At 43.5% G+C, this 21,278-nt stretch overlaps 1 protein-coding gene across 5 annotated transcripts in view; it reads right to left on the bottom strand.

Annotated features, from left to right (window-relative positions):
• Positions 1–21,278, bottom strand: part of MPHOSPH9 (M-phase phosphoprotein 9) — a 146,513-nt gene that overhangs the window by 83,917 nt on the left and 41,318 nt on the right. For all 5 annotated transcript variants that reach the window (XM_040347301.1, XM_040347296.1, XM_040347298.1 and 2 more), the window contains 3 exons: positions 16,335–16,424; positions 9,595–10,103; positions 2,734–2,842 (listed from right to left, as the gene is read on the bottom strand). In XM_040347301.1, coding sequence (XP_040203235.1) covers positions 2,734–2,842; positions 9,595–10,103; positions 16,335–16,424 — 708 coding nt within the window. The remainder of the gene's footprint in view (positions 1–2,733; positions 2,843–9,594; positions 10,104–16,334; positions 16,425–21,278) is intronic.

Here is a 21,278-nt window from a genome sequence, read left to right as displayed (position 1 = left end):
CTTAGTAATGCCAAAATTGAGAAATATGTTAAATATGTTCTAGCAGCCCATTTTTACCATCTTGGCATTATTGACTTGATACAAGGCAGTCCCCCATCTTTTCCATTATCTGTACATAATCAGCTAAACTTTATTCATTCACACAAAAGTCAGTTTGTAGCGCAATACCAATTAATCTGTCAGTCTTCTACATTGTTTTACAAGTAGGGTCCTGCGGCACCCTGTGGTGCCAATTGCGTTCCCCGGGATGGTGTGAGCGTTCCCCGCGATGGTGTAGATCAGAGATGGATGAAAAGGTTTTGTACTGATGAGGCGACTTCCATATGATGGTGGGCTTTCATGTATAGGAGACACTGTCTGATGGGGGAGATTCTGACTCTGATGAGGGGACTCAGACTATGATGGGTGGGGATCACACACACACACACACACACACAGGCTCCTCTGACATCAAGGAGGCTCAAATGTGAGGAAACCTATGACAGGATGGGGTGCTTCTGAAGAACAGTTAGTTTGATCAAGGTGGTTGTGTGCATCGTCCCAAGCTCAGGGTTGCGATTGATAAATAATACTTACGTTTTTTTTTTTTTACATTTTAGACTGGGTCCTGCAAGATTCTGCATAGTGTTAAGAGGGCCACAACTGAGAAAAGGTTGAGATGCTGTTCTACATTAAACAGTGTGGATAGAGCAAACTAAAACAGAACACCATTTGGCTACTAATGCTGAATGTTGGACATTTCTAAATGAATGCTTTCAGAACACCCTGTACAGTATTTCAGTTCTCCAATGACAGCCATAGATTTGTCATTGGAGAACAATTTTGCATGTTGGCTTTAAAAGGTATATTTTAACAATGACACTTTTGCTGATAGGAAAGTATATGATTTTCCTAAACTTCCATGACCTACTGAGCATTCTATGGCTAAGGTTACTGTATATGTGTGCTTTCTCTGCTACATTTTAAAGTGCCACTGAATTTCCCATTCAAAAACTTAGAAAAACAAGCTCTATGTCCCCATGTTCTACAGAGCAATGCTGTGCTTCTTAGGGCAGGTCCTAAACAGGTAAGGATACATTTATACATTTACATTATGTATCTTAAAATTTCATACTACTTTGTATTTTGTCTTTTTCAGGTGACATATTTAAAGAGCAACTTGCACTTTACATGTTTTGTCTTTCTTTGCATTTCAAGCAGTGCCATTTATAAATGCATCAGATTAATGAAGTGGACAGCATATGGCACAAGCATTAGAAAATTACTGTAAGCAATGGAAATCACTGCGGTGTGTGAGGGACAAGAGCCAGCAGTGAAGTGTGTTTTTTTTTTATTTTTATTATACTTACCTAGGTTGATGCGGCATCTGCCTGATGCTGCATCTGTGCCCCGCTGGCTCTAGGAGTGAGAACGGAGTGATCAAACATTGCTAATTGCTTGGTTCTCAGTGCTCCCTGAGCAGAGAGCTACTGACTATCAGTTACTGCTCTCTGCTCTGCTCAGAAGCAGCTCACTGAGAGGCTAAACCAGGTGCCGGTCCAGGCTCCTGAGCAGATCCCGACCATATGGTTGTGATCTTTCCCCAGCCTGAACCAACTCCGACGTCAGCCGACAGCTGGACATCAGCTGAAAACGAGTCACAGGGGTGCAGAACGAACTGCACTCTTGTGATCCACAGCAAAGGTACAGCCAAATGAGCTTTGGCGGTACTTCTCCTTTAATGCATTTATTGAGTGTTTTGCTATGAGGATCCACAAAAATAAAATAGCACATAATTCAGATTGACTCCTACATTTTGCTTCTCCCTCATTACGGAGTAGTCTCTTCTAGGAGTCAAGGAGACTTTTTGTATTCTGAATTAGTCCCCGATATGTCACCCTAGGAAGCCCTTAGGTGGTTCTCCTCCGACTACCCTTGACTAATTGTTGACTTATGTGTTCATTGTTTTATTTTACGACCAATTATATTGGTGATTGCTTATCAAAATGCCTTGCAGAATTTGGTGTGTATTTTTAGTGTTTGCTTTTTTGGGGTGGGGAGAGTGCATATAATTAGCACAGGGCCAATCAGCCCTATCCAAACAGAGGGTCAGGGGTCCTGGATCCTGATAAGACAGCCAGTTCAGTGTGAAAACTACAAACTTTGTCCAGGCACTGATAGAAGTCACATGGCTGCTATATACTGCTGATGAGAAAAGGTATTTAGCAATTTATAGTTACCAACATTGTTGCATTTATATGTACTGTGGGAGACCAGATATCGTGAACGCAGGGTCCTAGGTTTAGTAACACCAAGTGTTTTTAAAGTACTGGGGATGCTGAAGTGCTAGGGTAATTTTATTGTAAAGGTGATTTTACTCTTTAAGCCATATAAAAAAGGTGGCTATCCTCCTAGCTGCCAGCTTTGTTTTTCTTGTGCACATCACATCCTACTTCTGTGGATGGCACTAGAGCCCACTTGTAAATGGTCGATCTCCAATTAACAGCTGTGTCTCTCAATGAACAAAAGAAAGATTAGTATTTTCAGTTCCACTTTATTTAGTTCTGTGTCCCACTCTGGTAATAAAAAAGGTGTAGTATTTTACTTTCAAATTCAATTTGACACACAGCTAAATAGAACACAATATGCACCGACAGCTCTGTTCCCAACACAGTGAACAAAACTCTCTGCACAACAATACAAGAAGTTCAGTGTCAACTCATATTAAGGAAGAAAAAAAAAAACAGAACTTACATCTCTTTCTAGGTGTGGATTGGACTGTTTGGAAGAACTTTGTTCCATTTGAACAGATCTTTTCTGATGAGTCTTTCTCAGCTTCTGGGCCCATGTTGTCAGTGGTTTACTAAAACAAAATCAATACAGCCATGTAAAAACATTTTGGCATTATGCACATACAGTAGGTGACCGCGATATTGTGTTAATCTCGCTGCTTTTATCGCGGAGATTGACCACCTACGACCCGCAACCCGTGACCCAGTGCCGAGCTGGCTCGCAGGGAAGGGAAAAGGCCGACATACGTCCGACTTACAATGAACGGGGATCCGACTTGGATTCCTGCCAATTCCAGACACTGGTATGAATCATGAGGGGGAACTCCACGCCAAATAAAAAACGGCATGAGTTCCCCTCCAGGCGCATACCAGGCCCTTGGGTCTGGTATGGATTGTAAAAAGAGAACCCCCCTACGCCAAAAAAACGGCGTGGGGGTTCCCCCGAAAATCCATACCAGACCCTTATAGGAGCGCCCCCCCCCCTCCTGAGCCGTACAAAGCCGCATGCCCTCAACATGGGGGGGGGGCTGGGTGTTTTGGGGGCCCCCCACCCCAAAGAACCCTGTCCCCATGTTGATGGGGACAAGGGCTTCTTCCCGACAACCCTGGCCGTTGGTTGTCAGGTTTTGCGGGGGCTTATCGGAATCCGGGAGCCCCCTTTAATAAGAGGGCCCCCAGATCCCGGACCCCCAAACTAGGTGAGTAGGAGTATGGGGTAAAAAGTAAAAAAAAAAAAAACACTCACTCTACACAGGTTTTTAAAGTCATTTATTAGGCAGCTCCGGGGTCTTCTTCCGACTTATCCGCTCTCTCCTCTCGTTCTCCGGAGGTCTTCTTCCGACTTCTCCGCTCTCTTCTTCTGCTCTCCGGTGTCGTCTCTGCGCTCTCTGGTTCTTTTCCCGCTCTCAGGTGCCTTCTTCCTTCTGCTGGGCTGCTCCTCTACCTTCTTACAGCTCTTTTACTAGCAGCGGCACGGTCTTCCTCCGTCGTCTTCTTCCCTCCTCTTTTCTTCTGATGTTGCCATGACGCTCCCTCCCGCTGTAATGCTGGGTGTGCGGTGCGCAGCGATTTATATAGGCCTCTTATGACGTCACAGTCCCATCATGCGTCCGGGGGTGACGACATAAGGGGCTGGTAATTATGTCGTCACCACCCGTAGCATGATGGGACTGACGTCATAAGAGACCTATATAAAAGTCGGAAGAAGAAGACCCCCGAAGTCGGAAGAAGAAGACCCCCGAAGTCGGAAGAAGAAGACCCCCGAAGTCGGAAGAAGAAGACCCCCGAAGTCGGAAGAAGAAGACCCCCGAAGTCGGAAGAAGAAGACCCCCGAAGTCGGAAGAAGACTCCGGAGCTGCCTAATAAAATGACTTTAAAAACCTGTGTAGTAAGTTTTACATTTTTACACTTTTCCTTCAGATGAATGGGTAGGGGTACAATGTACCCCATACTCATTCACTTAGGGTCGGGGGCCGGGATCTGGGGGCGCCCTTATTAAAAGGGGACTCCCGGATTCCGATAAGCCCCCACCCGCAGACCCGACAACCAACAGCCAGGGTTGTCGGGAAGAGGCCCTTGTCCCCATCAACATGGGGACAGGGTGCTTTGGGGTGGGGGGGCGAAGGGCACCCGCTGCCCCAAAGCACCCAGCCCCCCCATGTAGCCTGGTATGGCTCAGGAGGGGGGGGGCACTCGTTCGTCCCCACTCCTTTCCTGACTGGCCGGCGTGCTCGGATAAAGGTCTGGTATGGATCCTGGGGGGACCTCCACGCCGTTTTTTCAGCGTAAGGGGGGTTCTCCTTACAATCCATACCAGACCCAAGGGTCTGGTATGCTCCTGGAGGGGAACCCATGCCGTTTTTTTTGTTTAAAATTTGTCATGGAGTTCCCCCTAATGATTCATATCAAACACAGTGTCTGGAATTGGCGGAAATCCAAGTTGGATCCCCGTCACTGTAATGTGTTTTTCCTATTGCAGCCAGCGCGACATGTACAGCACCCTGTCGCAAGAACCAGCGCGATGAGATCGCGCTGGAAACACATTCTCACAGGCAGGTACTGAGTCCGCGCAATTTAGGTCACAGGAGTGCACTTATTTCAGCCGACATTAGGCAAAATCCTGCCGTCAGCTGACATCACAGAGCCGACCCGACAATAATATCCGAACCCACTCAGATGCCTGACCAGCATCCGGCTCAGTCTCCCAGCCCGTCGCTGAGAGCCTGAGCAAGCCACTCCCATGCCCCTACCAACCTGGCTCTCCAGTGAGTGCTGGAGGGGCAGAGCATAGAGACGCCAGTGACAGTCACTGTTCTTCGCCAAGTGAAGACTGAAATCTGCGGGACCAGCGATCATGTATTCACTCAGTTGTTGGTCTTAGAGCATGCAGGGGGGCAGCTGCAGCATCTGAACAATGCTGCAGCCACATACTGTAGGTGTGTATGCATGTTTGTCATTATGCTTCTACTCCTGCTGTCAATGCTATACTTGTACACCAGGTGCCGCTTCTTCGCAGCCTGGTCAAAAAACTACTATTGTGAGTGATTAGATCCTATGCAGGACAGAGCTTTTCTTTCATTTTTAATAGGGCTGTGGAAATTAAAGATTAATTCCTCGATTAATCATACATTTTTTTGATCGATCAAAATTCTTTGATCGGTACTAGTGGTGCAATAGATCGTAAATGATCCGTCATCCGAATGGGTGCAGATATGCAGATCGGTACACCACATGATCCGGAGCTCCGCTGCTCCCTCGGCCATAGGAAAGGCCGCGGCTTCGGCCTTACTCCCGGAGCGGTGGCCATCTTGGTCCACCTGGCGGCGGCCTAGGTGAGCCTAGAGCGGCACGCTGATGTCATCACCCAGCCTCAACTGCTCTTGTTCGGCTGGCTTCTCTGGTACGACTAAGCAAGCACTAATCTTCCTATACAGTGGGGGAGAGGTCTGTGGCTATTACAGTGGGTGAGAGGTCTGTGGATATTACAGTGGGGGAGAGGTCTGTGGATATTACAGTGGGGGAGAGGTCTGTGGATATAACAGTGGGGGGGGGGGGAGATGTCTGTGGCTATTACAGTGGGGGGGGAAAGGTCTGTGGCTATTACAGTGGGGGGGGGAGAGGTCTGTGGCTATTACAGTGGGGGGAGGGAAGGTCTGTGGCTATTACAGTGGGGGGGGGGGGGAAGAGGTCTGTGGCTATTACAGTGGGGACTATATATTGCGGTGATCTGAAAAATGTACGTGCGTTACAATTAATCGAAATTAGTCGATTAAAAAAAAATAATAATAATCCACAGACCTCTCCCCCACTGTAATATCCACAGACCTCTCCCCCACTGTAATATCCACATAATAATAATTGATTAAATCGAACACGAACATTTTAATCAGTAACAGCCCTACTTTTTAAGACTTCCACATGCGTAGTGCACTTTTCCTGCCTCTACCACCACAGCGGCTGAGCTCAGCATCTGTGCTACAAGTATGGCTACATTTTTCTAAACTGCGCAATGAACTTACACACTTTAAATTGGTTGTAAACCCTTACACACCACTTTTCACTACAGGTAAGCCTATAATAAGGCTTACTTGTAGGTACTGGAAATATCTCCTAAACCGGCACAGTTTAGGAGATATTTACCATATACTCCTACTGATGGCTATTGGCAACATGAATCGTTTAGGCTAGCACACTTTATCTATAAGCTATTTTTGAGTAATGTGTATTCAGGTAAAGAGTAGTCAAAGAAAAGGACAGACACTGAATAGAATCAGAAACGAAAAAGAAGCTACAATAAAAAGCTCAAAGTATTGTGAAGAAAGAGATAAGATTTGAAAGGCTGTGCAATACAATCAATTTCTAATAAAGTCAGCAACAAGGAATCTTACTCCAAGGAAAATGTTTTGTTAAATCTAGATCAGGGGTGGGCAATTATTTTTTCGATGGGGCCACATGAGAAACTAAAAATATTTTTGAGGGCCGGGCCAAAAGGCTAAACTCAATACTGCATAAAATCAATTGTATTTCTTTATAAAAAGCAGTAAATATCATTGTTGGAAAACTGGTACGAGTACTTGTTATAGACATGGCACAGGAGGGGGACAGAGGCTGGGGACATGGCACAGGAGGGGGACAGAGGCTGGGGACATGACACAGGAGGGGGACAGAGGCTGGGGACATGACACAGGAGGGGGACAGAGGCTGGGGACATGACACAGGAGGGGGACAGAGGCTGGGGACATGACACAGGAGGGGGACAGTGGCTGCGTGTGATTGGCACAGTGGCTGCGTGTGATTGGCACAGTGGCTGCGTGTGATTGGCACAGTGGCTGCGTGTGATTGGCACAGTGGCTGTGTTTGGGAACAGTGGCAACAATTGATTGCACAGTGGCTGCGTGTGATTGGCACAGTGGCTGCGTTTGATGGGCAGAGTGGCTGCGTGTTATTGGCACAGTGGCTGCGTGTGATTGGCACAGTGGCTGCGTGTGATGGGCACAGTGGCTGCGTGTGATGGGCACAGTGGCTGCGTGTGATGGGCACAGTGGCTGTGTGTGATTGGCACAGTGGCTGCGTGTGATTGGCACAGTGGCTGCGTGTGATTGGCACAGTGGCTGCGTTTGATGGGCACAGTGGCTGCATGTGATTGGCACAGTGGCTGCGTGTGATTGGCACAGTGGCTGCGTGTGATTGGCACAGTGGCTGCGTGTGATTGGCACAGTGGCTGCGTGTGATTGGCACAGTGGCTGCGTGTGATTGGCACAGTGGCTGCGTGTGATTGGCACAGTGGCTGCGTGTGATTGGCACAGTGGCTGCATGTGATTGGCACAGTGGCTGTGTTTGGGAACAGTGGCAACAATTGATTGCACAGTGGCTGCGTGTGATTGGCACAGTGGCTGCGTTTGATGGGAACAGTGGCTGCGTGTGATTGGCACAGTGGCTACGTGTGATTGGCACAGTGGCGACAATTTATGGTGGCACAGTGGCTGCGTGTGTTGGCACAAGTGGCTGCATGTGTTGGCACAAGTGGCTGCGTGTGATTGGGCACAGTGACCCCTCCCGGCCCTGCCTACTGTTATCACCGCGGCGGGGAACATTACAGACAGCGTTCGTTTGAACAGCTGTTTTCCCCGCTGCGCATAGACACTCCCCCTTGGACGGATCTGTCCAATCGCGAGCAAGGGGGAGTGTCTATGGGACTCCCCCTTGCTCGCGATTGGACAGATCCGTCCAAGGGGGAGTGTCTATGCGCGGCGGGGAAAACAGCTGTTCAAACTAACGCTGTCTGTAATGTTCCCCGCCGCGGTGATTAACGCGGCGGCGATTTCGGCAGCGGGGGTGGGCCGGATTAAAAGGTCCGCCGGGCCGTATACGGCCCGCGGGCCGTAGTTTGCCCAGGTCTGATCTAGATGGTAGCCTTCATTTATCAATGGAAATGGACTAACAAGTCTAAAGTAGCTTGCATTTATCTTCTTTTTACAGTTATTATTGTTGGATGTTTAATAAACAGGGGGAGGCAGGAGGCCAGATATTCAGTATATGGGCTGAATTAAAAGGTATTTTAAGATAAATTGCTATACATTAGTAAATACACAGTCATTTAATTTTTTTATGACTTTATATCATGTGCCATGGTTTAGGAGATATTTACCATAAACGCTTGCGCCAACGTCATCGGCGCATGCACACTAAAGAAAGGGCACGATCGTGCTATTTCTAAAAAAAAAACGAGCTGTGACCATCGGCTCACTCGCTCATGCGTGACTCCAGCCATTCACAGAGCCAGAGTCCACGGCCCCGGAAGGAAGAGGGGTGAAGGTGGACACGGCCACCAGTGGGGACCTTGCAGGCTTTGTTTGCAGGTAATGCAATGCATACTAGCACATTATGCTTTTACATTGCAGGGGGAAAAAAAAGTAAAACCCCATCAGGGTTTACTTCCTCTTTAAAGCAGAAACATCGAAAAATGCACATGTATTGCAAATATTTACTGCACATTTTTAAAATGGTTCTAAAGGCTGAAGGCGTTTTACCTTCAGCAAGGAGGAGGGGTCAGAAGCGCCAGTGGGGGACCCAAGAAGAGGAGGATCAGAGTGGCTCTGTGCAAAACCATTACACAGAGCAGGCAAGTAAAATGTGTTTATAATTTTAAAGAAAAAAAATTATAATATTAAAAACAGTTTTTCTTTTTTTTTTTTATTAAAATCAGTGTGTCAAATAAGATGTGTCCTTAAATGCGGAGTTCCACCCAAAAGTGGAACTTTCTGCTTATTCGATTCCTCAACCCCCTCCGGTGCCACATTTGGGGTACCTGTTCGCCGCAGTGAGATACGCCACAAGTTCGGCTCCCTCCCCTGCTGCCGGGCCAGTAACAGAGCACAGCGCGCTTGGCACATGCACGGTAGGTACCTGGCTGTGAAGCCAAAAGGCCGCCGCGCCACCCGATGGAAACTTCGGCTGGGGTTCGGACATCGCTGGATTCCAGGATAGGCAAGTGTGCCAATATTAAAGGTCAGCAGCTACAGCTTGGCAGAAAACCGCTTAAAATATTTTTTCATTTAGGTGGGCAAATTGGTCAAGTTAACTGACACTGCCAAGTTTGGCCTGGGCACCTAAGCTTCAATTATCTTTGACCACAAAAGGAATAAACCCACAGTAAAAATTTGAGAGAGATTGATTTTTTTTATATATTATTAATTATATATATATATATATATATATATATATATATATCTATCAAAGTCTTGAAAAAGAAGGCACAACAGTTCCACAAGCTGTACTGCTGTACTGGGACTCTAGGGGTTAATACCACATCAATGGTACTTACCTGTTTGGCTGGTTAGATTGGCTGACACCCTTTTTCTCATAGTTCATATGGCTTTCTGACAGGTTTCCTTCAGAAGATTTCTCAAGGTGTGTTAGATGTTTTCCATCAGGTACCAGTATGAAAGGTTTTTCACTGTCTACAGGTGAAGGAGTTGAGCGAGGGTGCCTGGTATACTCAGTTCTGCATTCTACAGAAGTCGGATTTGTAGAAAGACAGGCCTTCCCTGAGGTATTTTGACTACAGCCGCTTAAACAAGCATTTGGCTCAGAGGCAGAAAGTGTTCCGTAGCCGCTGCTGATGGAAGTACTCTCCTGAAAGTGCTCCTGTGTAATGAAGGCTCTTTTCTGGATATCAAGTTCTCTAAACAGATGGAATGCTGTGTTGGTGCTTTCTCCCCTCTCTTCATCTTGGGAACTTGCTTGAGTCAAGATGGCATCGCCTGTCCTACAGTTCCGAGGAGAGCTGTTTCCCTGTAACTGGGCTAGATGTTTAATTTCCTTGCGGATGAGCTGGAAGTAAAACAAAAGCATTGAAGCTATAATTATTAGAATTCACCAGTGGAATGACTAATCCAGGATACTACATTGAATTTCATAGGTGAGATAAGGACAAAAACCCCTATCCCACAACCGTTCACCGCCAAATATCCACAACACTTCATAACTTGATTATTTTCAAACCTGGAGCAATACAGCCACATAATGTCATCCAGAAAAATGCATAATAAAAATCATTTAAAACAGATAAAATTGTGCTCTTATTTTAGCATTGGAGGCTTACTAGAATATGAAAATTTCCCAAGATCGTGGGGACTAATTAAAGTAAAATTACTGCAATCAGCTGCCAAAAACTTGCAAGCTACTACTGAAGCATAAACATTAACCTTTACACAATGAGATACTACAACAAAAATAGATAGACATTTAAAAACAAGAAAAATAATAATTTTAACAAACAAGAAAAAAAAAGCCTGAAATATTAGACAAACGATATTTGTTATTGTTAATATGCTAGAAAAGTCAAGCAAGCTAGTGGAAATGATAAATGTATTTATACAACATAGGGGTGTATTTATAAAAAAATGTGCAGAGATATTTGTTCTCGGAACCTGCATGTAAATCTTGCTGTGCGAATGGGGGCAATAACCAAGTGTTAGAAGGCTATTTTCTCTGCAGGTTGAGTGTAGCAGAAAAATATCCCATTATGGCCACTAGATGTAGCTGATGATCATAGGAAATAAATACAAATTCACTGCAATCGTGGGCTCCAATTAGTAATCATAACATGGTATTTTTCTGATTCACTCTATGAAGAACTTTCTACCTAGAAAGAAAAAAGCCTAATGCACCGTACACACGATTGGAATTTCCGATGGCCTAAAATCCGAATTCCGTTTAAGCTGTCTTGCATGCACACTGTCAGACCAAATTCCGACCGTCCAAAACGCGGTGACGTAAAACACTACGACGAGTCGAGAAAAATTAAGTTCAATGCTTCTGTGCATGCGTCAACTTGATTCTGAGCATGCGTGGGTTTTTTCTCCGTCGGAGTTACATACAGACGATAGAAATTTCCAACCCCCCCCCCCCCATCATAAAAAAATAAAACATGTTCTATTTCTAAACACTGATGGAAAAAAGTCTGATGGGGCCCATACACGATCGGAATTTCCGATGAAAAAAGTCCATCTGACTTTTTTCATCAGAAATTCAAATCGTGTGTACGCAGCATTACATTCAATTTTGCTCCCATTTGCACAGAACAAATAGCTCTGGACCCCCTAGATATCTAAAGCATTTCTTCATAAAATACAGCATAAGCATTTAAAACACCAATATTATTGTATATTACCAATCCTGCATTTCACTATGAAAAGCTCCCTAGATGTTTTTTTTTTATTATTGACTGTTATTTATTTTTAAAGAGGAACTGCAATCTGCTCCCATAATTTGTAATAAAAACATCTTTGCCATTCTAAAGCTTCCCTCCAACCACTGCATATTATTTTGTATACACTGTGATTCTGAACTTGTCAAATATGCTGCAGAAATCTCCCTCCACCGAGTCTGACTGAAATCATTTTAACTGTGGGCTGCTGCCTGTTCACTTCCTGGATTTACACAGACACACACACCTCCAGCTCTGCAGCTCTCATTGGCCCTCTTGTGACTCATCCCCCTCCCTTTCTGGCAAATGCTCATGAGAGTGAAATGGAGAGCTGTGCATGATGTCATAAGCCTAGGCTTTTTAATCAGACAAGAATCAAGAAGTGGGCTGTATAGGGCATTTACTGGCAGAAAAAAATGTTTTAAGGGCATAGATGGAAGGTTATAAGAAATTACTGAACTTCTGCTTTAATATTCAATGTGGCTTTATCATTGCCCAAATAGGGCGTTTTCCCTCACTTTCTGTTCCGGTGGCAAGGGTTTTAACAGTCAGGATGTAATGTAAAAACTCTGCAACATGTGTATATTTAAAAAAAAAAAAAAAAAAAAGGGGGACGAGGGAAAAACTTGCCAGTGTTTATTTTTTGGGCAGGGTTATTTTAGCTTTTGTTTTGCCCCAGGGCCTCCAACCCCACCACCATTATAGCCCTGTTCAAAATTACATGTTCTACTCCCGCAGCTTCTTTGGATATTCCTGTCACATATCCCAGGAGGCTGCAGAACCCATTCACAGAATGTTCAGAGAAGTGCTAAATGCATCAACGGGGGTCTGGCTGGCTAAAATCGGGACCAAGATGGAGGTGCAAGACCCAGGCTTGTCACACCTATAAAAAAAAAAAAAATAATAATCATTCCTGCAGGAGAATTTAAAATATGTTTTTTGAAGAGAGCCCCGCAAGTGTGTGTGCAAGCTTTAAATCGGTGGCAATGAAAGGTTAACATTTTTATTTTTTTTTTTTTAATTAATCTCTTTTTTTATTTTAAAGCAAAATAATACAATACATATTACATAATACAAAAGCAATAATACAACCCAACCATCACAATCCTACTTATTATTATATATCCCCTATTGGGCATATTCCTCTTTCGTTCGTATCTTCCCCTCCCCGGAGTCCCGGGAAGGGCATCCAAGAAAAACAAGAACAACAACAAAACACAGACGAAAAAAAAATAAAAAAATAAAAAGACAGAGAAAAAAATAAAAAATAAATAAATAATAATAAGAATCAGAATTTTCCTCTCCCCCAGCCCCTCTCTGCAGTCCTGTATTTTCCCAAAATACCCATATACATACCCCTTTAACATTCCCGGAAAGGTTAACATTTTAATGTATTTTTTATTTTATTTTAAGTGATTTGTAAAGGCTCATTTTTTGTTTGTTTTTTAAACAACAAACATGTTATACTTATGCATAGTTACATAGTAGTTGAGGTTGAAAAAAGACAAGACCATCAAGTCCAACCTATGTGCGATTTTATGTCAGTATTACATTGTATATTCCTGTACGTTGTGGTCGTTCAGGTGCCTATCTAATAGTTTTTTTAAATTATCGACACTCCCCGCTGAAACCACTGCATGTGGAAGAGAATTCCATATCCTAACCGCTCTTACAGTAAAGAACCCTCTATACTTAAACCCCTTTTCTTCTAATTTTAGTGAATGGCCGTGTGTCTTATTAAGCTCCCTTTTCGCGGAAAAGCTTTATCCCTTTTGTGGGGTCACCAGTATGGTATTTGTACACTGAAATCATATCCCCTCTCAAGCGTCTTCTCTCCAGAGAGCACAAGTTCAGTGCTCGCAACCTTTCTTCATAAATCCAAGTCAGGATGGATGCATTCCTGACACCAGAGCCATACCTTGTGTCACTGCTAAAAAAAACAAAGGGCATTTCACAGCTTTGCAAATCAGGAGTACTTGGAAGTTGAGAAACATCTGCCTGATGTAGTGGTTGGTCCAGAAATTCTGAAACTCTGTGTCCAAGACAGATGTGCAAGCTGTGGCTCAGCTTTGGAAACCATTAAAGCGGAGGTTCACCCATAATATTAACTTTCTATAATCCCGATCTACGGAGCTTATACTTTTGCAAACAACATTTCTTATTTTTAATTTCTATGTAATTACAGAGATTCAAAAAAGGTATATGCTGTGACTTCCGGGTATTCTTCCCCACGGGAGTGGGTGTTCCTTTCCCTGACGCCCCAGTGTGGGCGCTGGGACCTGTCCGCAATGTCTCCTGGGAGTTCTGTGTCATAATTCCCAGGAGACGATCTGAAGCGCAAGATTTCGAAGATGTGTGCTATCTCCCTCGTCACATGACTCGACAAGCGGGTCACGTGTCTAGGGCGTATCCGAAATCGCCATTTTAAAAGAGGGAATACAGGTAGAAATCACAACAGGGCGTGTACTTAAAATGACGACACCCGTTGTCATGGCAACCCTGAAGTGTTGACGGCACAGGAAAACTCCAGGCTGTTTTTTTAAAAGTTTATATTTCACACGGATATCGATTGGATCGGTTTTCAAAGCGGCTAGCAAGTGAGTGTTTTGATTTCATCTGTAACCCTATAAAATGCACAAAAGAAAAAAAAAAAGAAAAAAAAACGAGAAACCGCAGAACCTCCGCTTTAAGGATGCAACATAAAAATGGTGAGTGGTGATCCCGCTGTGAGGTGGATACTCTCAGAGTTGCCTTCAAAACTACCATAGAAGGCAGTTTGTTTTGAAGCAGTGGGGAAAGGAGCAAGATCAGCAATAGTGAGAGGTGATAGGCAGGGAGGGGAAGGGGGAGGACAGAGGGAGACATAGGAGAGCTGCAGTTAGCAGCGTATGATGAAGGCACGTACATTGACAAACAGTGTCAGGGCTCAGCAGCACTGACATATTGTGATCAGTGTATAGATGGAAAAGTAGAAACTGGCAGGATCAGCCAGGTATTTCAGGTGATAGAGGGGGCCAAATGACACAGCACAAGCATTGTGCTGTATAACATGCTTTAAAGGAACGGCATATTATTTTTATTATATTGGGGCTAACAAACGCTTTAAGTGTTTTTCACCTCACATGTCTTCTTAGCGACTTTTATAATATATATGGTTTTACAAAACACCTTCCCCTTAACATTATTATTATACAGGATTTATATAGCGCCAACAGTTTGCGCAGCGCTTTACATCAGGGAAGACAGTACATTTACAATACAATTCAATACAGGAGGGATCAGAGGGCCCTGCACGTTGGCGCTTACAATCTAGAAGGGAGGGTCAAGTGGAACAAAAGGGTAGTAGATGTGGGGGTGATCAGATGGACAAAATTAAAATACAGTTGTTAGATGTGGGTAGGATAGGCTTCTCTGAAGAGGAGGGTTTTCAGGGATCCTCTAAAAGCTAATAGAGTAGGAGATAGACGGACAGATTGGGGTAAGGAGTTTCATAGGCTTGGAGAGGCTCTGGAAAAATCCTGTAGACGAGCATGGGAGGAGGTGATGAGAGAATATTTACATTAACATTTACCATAGTATATGGAGATGTTCTGTGGTCAAATGGGAGATGGGTTGAAGGATCAGAGGTCGCAAAGACCGTAGAGCAATCAGATACTGCCAGAGAAGGAGTGGGAGCACATTTGTGGCCCCTGCTGAAAGAGTCAGCAAATAACCGTTTGCGTTTTGGGCCATACAGTCTCGCAGGGACGTGCAGTCTGGGGAGGCACCGCCTCCCCTGCAATGAAAAAAAAAAAAAAAAAAGAAGATTTATATATAAAGTCCCACCTGTCCAATAAAAATGCTGCAGTGGAGGCACGCCTCTCACTGAAGTGTCATAGAAGGGGCAGGTGTCTAAAAGACAAATGCTCCCTTCCAGCTTAGCCCTTTTAACCACTTGGCACCCAGGCCAATTCTGACACTTCGCTCCTACATGTAAAAATCAAATGTTTTTGTTGAAAATTACATAGAACCCCCCAAACACTATATATGTTTTTTTAGCAGAAACCCTAGAGAATACAATGGCGGTCATTGCAACCTTTTATCTCGCACGGTATTTGTGCAGCAATGTTTCATGCTTAAAAAAAAAAAAACAGTAAAGTTAGCCCAATTTTTTTGCATAATGTGAAAGATGAAGTTACGCCGAGTAAATCGATACCCAAAATGTCACGCTTCAAGATTGTACACGCTCGTGGAATGGCGCCAAACTTCAGTACTTAATAATCCCCATAGGCAACACTTTAAAATTTTTAACGGTTACATGTTTTGAGTTACAGAGGAGGTCTAGGGCTAGAATTATTGCTCTCCAACGTTCACGGTGACACCTCACAGTTTTCATATGTGGGTGGGACTTGCGTATGTGTTCGCTTCTGCGTGCGAGCACACAGGGACACTTAAAAAAAAACAAAAAAAAAAAGTTTTATTGTTAATTGTATTTTTTTTTTTCGACACTTTAAAAAAAATATAATAATAATAATCATAATAATAATAATTTTCGATCACTTTTATTCCCATTACAAGGAATGTAAACATCCCTTGTAATAGGAATATGACATGACAGGACCTCTTTACAGTGAGATATGGGGTGGGCCGCCCACAACTTTATAAAATATATCCAGAGACTGTAGCCATCCTAACCGAAAATCTGATTCCAACTTGAGGATATTATACTACAATATTCTAAAACAAACTTAAAAAAAAAAAAAAACACACACACACGCACACACAAACAGAAGACATGTTTAAACACATAAAAAAAACACCATGTATAAAAAAGCTGCTATGTGGACAGAAAATAAATAAAAGATGTGCCTTACCTGTAATTGATGGGAAAATTGTTCTTGCTGGGCATCGATCTGCTCTTGACACTGCTTTTCTACCAGTTGAAATAACTGTAACCACCGGGCCTAAATAACAAAGCAAGAAAGAATTACATACTTAAACTAGCTGATGAACAAAGATTTGAAAGGCTAGAGTTGAAAAGTCCACTGACAAGTTTAGTATACTTTTGTTGGCCACACAATTAAGTATTATTAATGATGCCAGTGGCAAAATAATTATATTAATTATTTACAGAGACCATATAACAACTGGCTATATGTCAAAGAGGATTTAAAAAATGGAGATTCACCATTTGATTGGATGCCCCACCACATAGAGAGGTCTCCACCTACCATGGTACCTTAAAGAACTACTAAACAATTATTTTATTAGAATTACAGTGGGGAAAAAAAGTATTTAGTCAGCCACCAATTGTGCAAGTTCTCCCACTTAAAAAGATGAGAGAGGCCTGTAATTGTCATCAAAGGTATACCTCAACTATGAGACAAAATGTGGAAACAAATCCAGACAGACAATCACATTGTCTGATTTGGAAAGAATTTATTTGCAAATTATGGTGGAAAATAAGTATTTGGTCTCCTCTACAAACAAGCAAGATTTCTGGCTCTCACAGACCTGTATCTTCTTCTTTAACTACCGGTACTTGCCGACCAGGCGCCGCAGTTATACTGCAGCAGGTCGGCTCGGCTGCGTGAGATCACGTAGCTCTACGTCATCTCGCGTTTCAGCCAATAGGGGCGCCCCCCGTTCGCCCCTGGTGCCGACGTGCGTGCCCGGGGGGCACGATCACCGCCGGGCACCCGCAATCGCTTGTTACAGAGTGAGGTCCTGTCAGGGGGAGAAATGACGGATCGTCTGTTCATACAATGTATGAACAGCAATCAGTCATTTTCCCTAGTCAGTCCCACCCCCCTTCAGTTAGAACACACCTAAGGAAAATACTTAACCCCTTCCTCGCCCCCTAGTGTTAACCCCTTTCCTGCCAGTGGCATTTTTATAGTAATCAATGCATTTTATAGCACTGATCGCTATAAAAATGCCACTGGTCCCAAAAATGTGTCAAAAGTGTCCGCCATAAAAATCGCTGATCGCCGCCATTACTAGTAAAAAAAAAATATTAATAAAAATGCCATAAAACTATCCCCTATTTTGTAAACGCTATAACTTTTGCGCAAACCAATCAATAAACGCTTATTGCCTTTTTTTTTTACAAAAATTATGTAGAAGAATATGTATCGGCCTAAACTGAGGAAAAAATATTCATTTTTTTCAAAATTGTTGCTCTATTTTTGTTTATAGCGCAAAAAAAAAAAAACCGCAGAGGTAATCAAATACCACCAAAAGAAAGCTCTATTAGTGGGGGAAAAAAAGGACGCCAATTTTGTTTGGGAGCTACGTTGCACGACCGCGCAATTGTCAGTTAAAGCGACACAGTGCCGAATCGTAAAAAGGGGCCCGGTCACTGAGCAGCAATATGGTCCGGGGCTGAAGTGGTTAAGAGGCTCCTCTGTCCTCCACTCATTACCTGTATTAATGGCACCTGTTTGAACTTGTTATCAGTATAAAAGACACCTGTCCACAACCTCAAAACAGTCACACTCCAAACTCCGCTATGGTGAAGACCAAAGAGCTGTCAAAGGACACCAGAAACAAAATTGTAGACCTGCACCAGGCTGGGAAGACTGAATCTGCAATAGGCAAGCAGCTTGGTGTGAAGAAATCAACTGTGGGAGCAATAATTAAAAAAAGGAAGACATACAAGACCACTGATAATCTCCCTCGATCTGGGGCTCCACACAAGATCTCACCCCGTGGGGTCAAAATAATCACAAGAACGGTGAGCAAAAAATCCCAGAACCACACGGGGGGACCTAGTGAATGACCTGCAGAGAGCTGGGACCAACGTAACAAAGGCTACCATCAGTAACACACTACGCCGCCAGGGACTTAGAAGTGAAATCGAAGGAAAAAGGTAAGTGAACCAACAATGCACTAGCTTAACCTCCCTGGCGGTATGATTCTGTCTGGAATTACGTACCAAAAGCGGTACAATTATTTGCAAGGAAATTTGGTGTTTTATACTGTAGGCCTGTAATTCTTAGGAATAACTCACTTAAATCTGACCAAACAAGAATCTAATAGGCATCCCGGGTATGACATTTTTTTAAAAACAAAATGATAAATTATAATATAATAAATAATTATAAATAATTATAACAAATAATAATATAATTCTAATAAAAATTATTCAATAATGTAATCAACTTAAAATCACTGAAATTTTCTCAGTTGCAGAATTGTTGCTGTCATAATTTTTTTTTTTTTTTTTATGACGAATTTCCCCACAAATCGCTATCGCACAATTCTGCAAGTGATTATAATTTATTATCGCTGTTTTTTAGCGGATCTAAAACCATTTTTGACATAAAGGGACACTTTTGGTTGCTATGGACAATCTACAGTTTGCAGGCAGAAAAAAAGGTTTTTATTATATAAAAGAACATGCATGACACAGGACAGACCACTAGGGACAAGGGGGTGTTTTTTTTTTACATACAGTACTGTAATCTATAAGATTACAGTATACTGTATGTAAGGTGTTTGTTTACGTTTTTGAATTTGGCGCCGATCTCCGCTCCCGTGCGTCGTAAGGTCGCAGGGAGCGGAGATCGGCGGCACAGGAGGACCACATCGCTGGATCCAGGACAAGGTAAGCCAGCGCACGCTGCAGGCTCTGCATAGCTTACCCCGAGCATGACTCGGGGATACCGATCGCAGCAGAAAAAATCCAACCCGAGTCACGCTCGGGGTTACCGCCAGGAGGGTTAAAAGGAACCTATTTAGAAAATAAAAAAGACGAACCTTTACAACCCCTTTAAGCCAGTACATGTCCGGGCCTGTCTGAGGTTTGCTAAAGAGCATTTGGATGATCCAGAAGAGGATTGGGAGAATGTCATATGGTCAGATGAAACCAAAGTAGAACTGTTTGGTAGAAACACGACTCGTCGTGTTTGGAGGAGAGAGAATGCCGAGTTGCAACCAAAGAACACCATACCTACTGTGAAGCATGGGGGTGGCAACATCATGCTTTGGGGCTGTTTCTCTGCAAAGGGAACAGGACGACTGATCCGTGTACATGAAAGAATGAATGGGGCTATGCATCGTGAGATTTTGAGTGCAAACCTCCTCCCATCAGCAAGGACATTGAAGATGAAACGTGGCTGGGTCTTTCAGCATGACAATGATCCCAAACACACCGCCCGGGCAACGAAGGAGTGGCTTCGTAAGAAGCATTTCAAGGTCCTGGAGTGGCCTAGCCAGTCTCCAGATCCCAACCCCATAGAAAACCTTTGGAGGGAGTTGAAAGTCTGTGTTGCCCAGCCACAGCCCCAAAAACATCACTCTTCTAGAGGAGATCTGCATGGAGGAATGGGCCAACATACCAGAAACAGTGTGTGACAACCTTGTAAAGACTTACAGAAAACGTTTGACCTCTGTCATTGCCAACAAAGGATATATAAGAAAGTATTGAGATGAACTTTTGATATTGACCAAATTCTTATTTTCCACCATAATTTGCAAATAAATTCTTTCCAAATCAGACAGACAATGTGATTGTCTGGATTTATTTCCACATTTTGTCTCTCATTAGTTAAGGTATACTTAGGATGACAATTACAGGCCTCTCATCTTTTTAAGTAGGGGAACTTGCACAATTGATGGCTGAGTGCTCATTATAGCTTTGGCATCACTTCTATCACGCCTATAGGAGACATTCAGCTATCCTACACAGTGACCATAGCTCCATTTAACCCCTCTTTTCCTCTTGTCCAATCACAGAAACCTTATATTATGTAAACCCATTCACAAAGTACAAAATTATTTTGTGAATAAACAGGGGAGATGACGGTAGATGCAGACAGGATTGCTTGCCACAAATTTTCTTTCAGAGCACCTGAAGGATAGAGAAAGCTCTACCAATGGCGTACAATTTAAGTGTAAATTGTAAATAACAGGCAGTGATCCAGGAGGTGGTATAAAAGTTTTTTTTTTCTGGAGGTCTTCATTATTAAAGAATAGCAGCACCCCTTCAATGGCTGCAGTGTGATCAGTACATAGTTAAAAAAAAAAAGTAGATCTGGTGTGTGTGTGTGTGTGTGTGTACGCACCCACACAAAAAATGTATATACACCAAAAAATAGGATTTTTTGTACTCACCGTAAAATCCTTTTCTCTGAAGTCCATGGACGGACACAGCTCCTTAAATCTTGACAAGTGGGTTATGTTCCCTGTTTACAGGAGAGGACTAGGCAGAAACATGTTAAATAGTTAAATACATGTTACATTAACAGAGTTGAACAGCCCCGCCCAGGGGGCGGTCCCTCCAGACATAACCCTCCTCACTGCAGCATGCAGCCTCAGTTCGTAACAAGCAGTACAAACCTAAAAAGGAGGGGTGGGAGCTGTGTCCGTCCATGGACTTCAGAGAAAAGGATTTTACGGTGAGTACAAAAAATCCTATTTTCTCTTATCGTCCATGGACGGACACAGCTCCTTAAATCTTGACAAGTGGGACGTCCCCAAGCAGTGTCAAAAAACGAGGGGTGGGAAATATATCAGTAAAAACAATTTTTAACTTCACCCCAAAACAAGCAGAGCTCCTCAACGGAGGAGGTGCAACTTTAAACAGCCGCCGGCAAAAACTAGCGGCTGAAAAAAAACATCATAAGATGCACTCACAGCAACCATGTAAATTCTGGAAAAAGCGTGAACGGACGAGCAAATCGCCGCCTCGCACACCTGTGAGACCGACGCATGATGTCGGAAAAAAATTAAAAACCCCAGGAAGCACCAATTGCCCTGGTCGAAAGTGCCGTGACCAGAAAGGGGGGCCCGCCCATTAGGAGCATAGGCCTGTA

The sequence above is a fragment of the Rana temporaria genome, chromosome 1 (assembly GCF_905171775.1).
Source record: "Rana temporaria chromosome 1, aRanTem1.1, whole genome shotgun sequence".
Lineage (NCBI taxonomy): Eukaryota > Metazoa > Chordata > Amphibia > Anura > Ranidae > Rana > Rana temporaria.
This window is presented reverse-complemented; position numbering and strand designations above follow the sequence as displayed.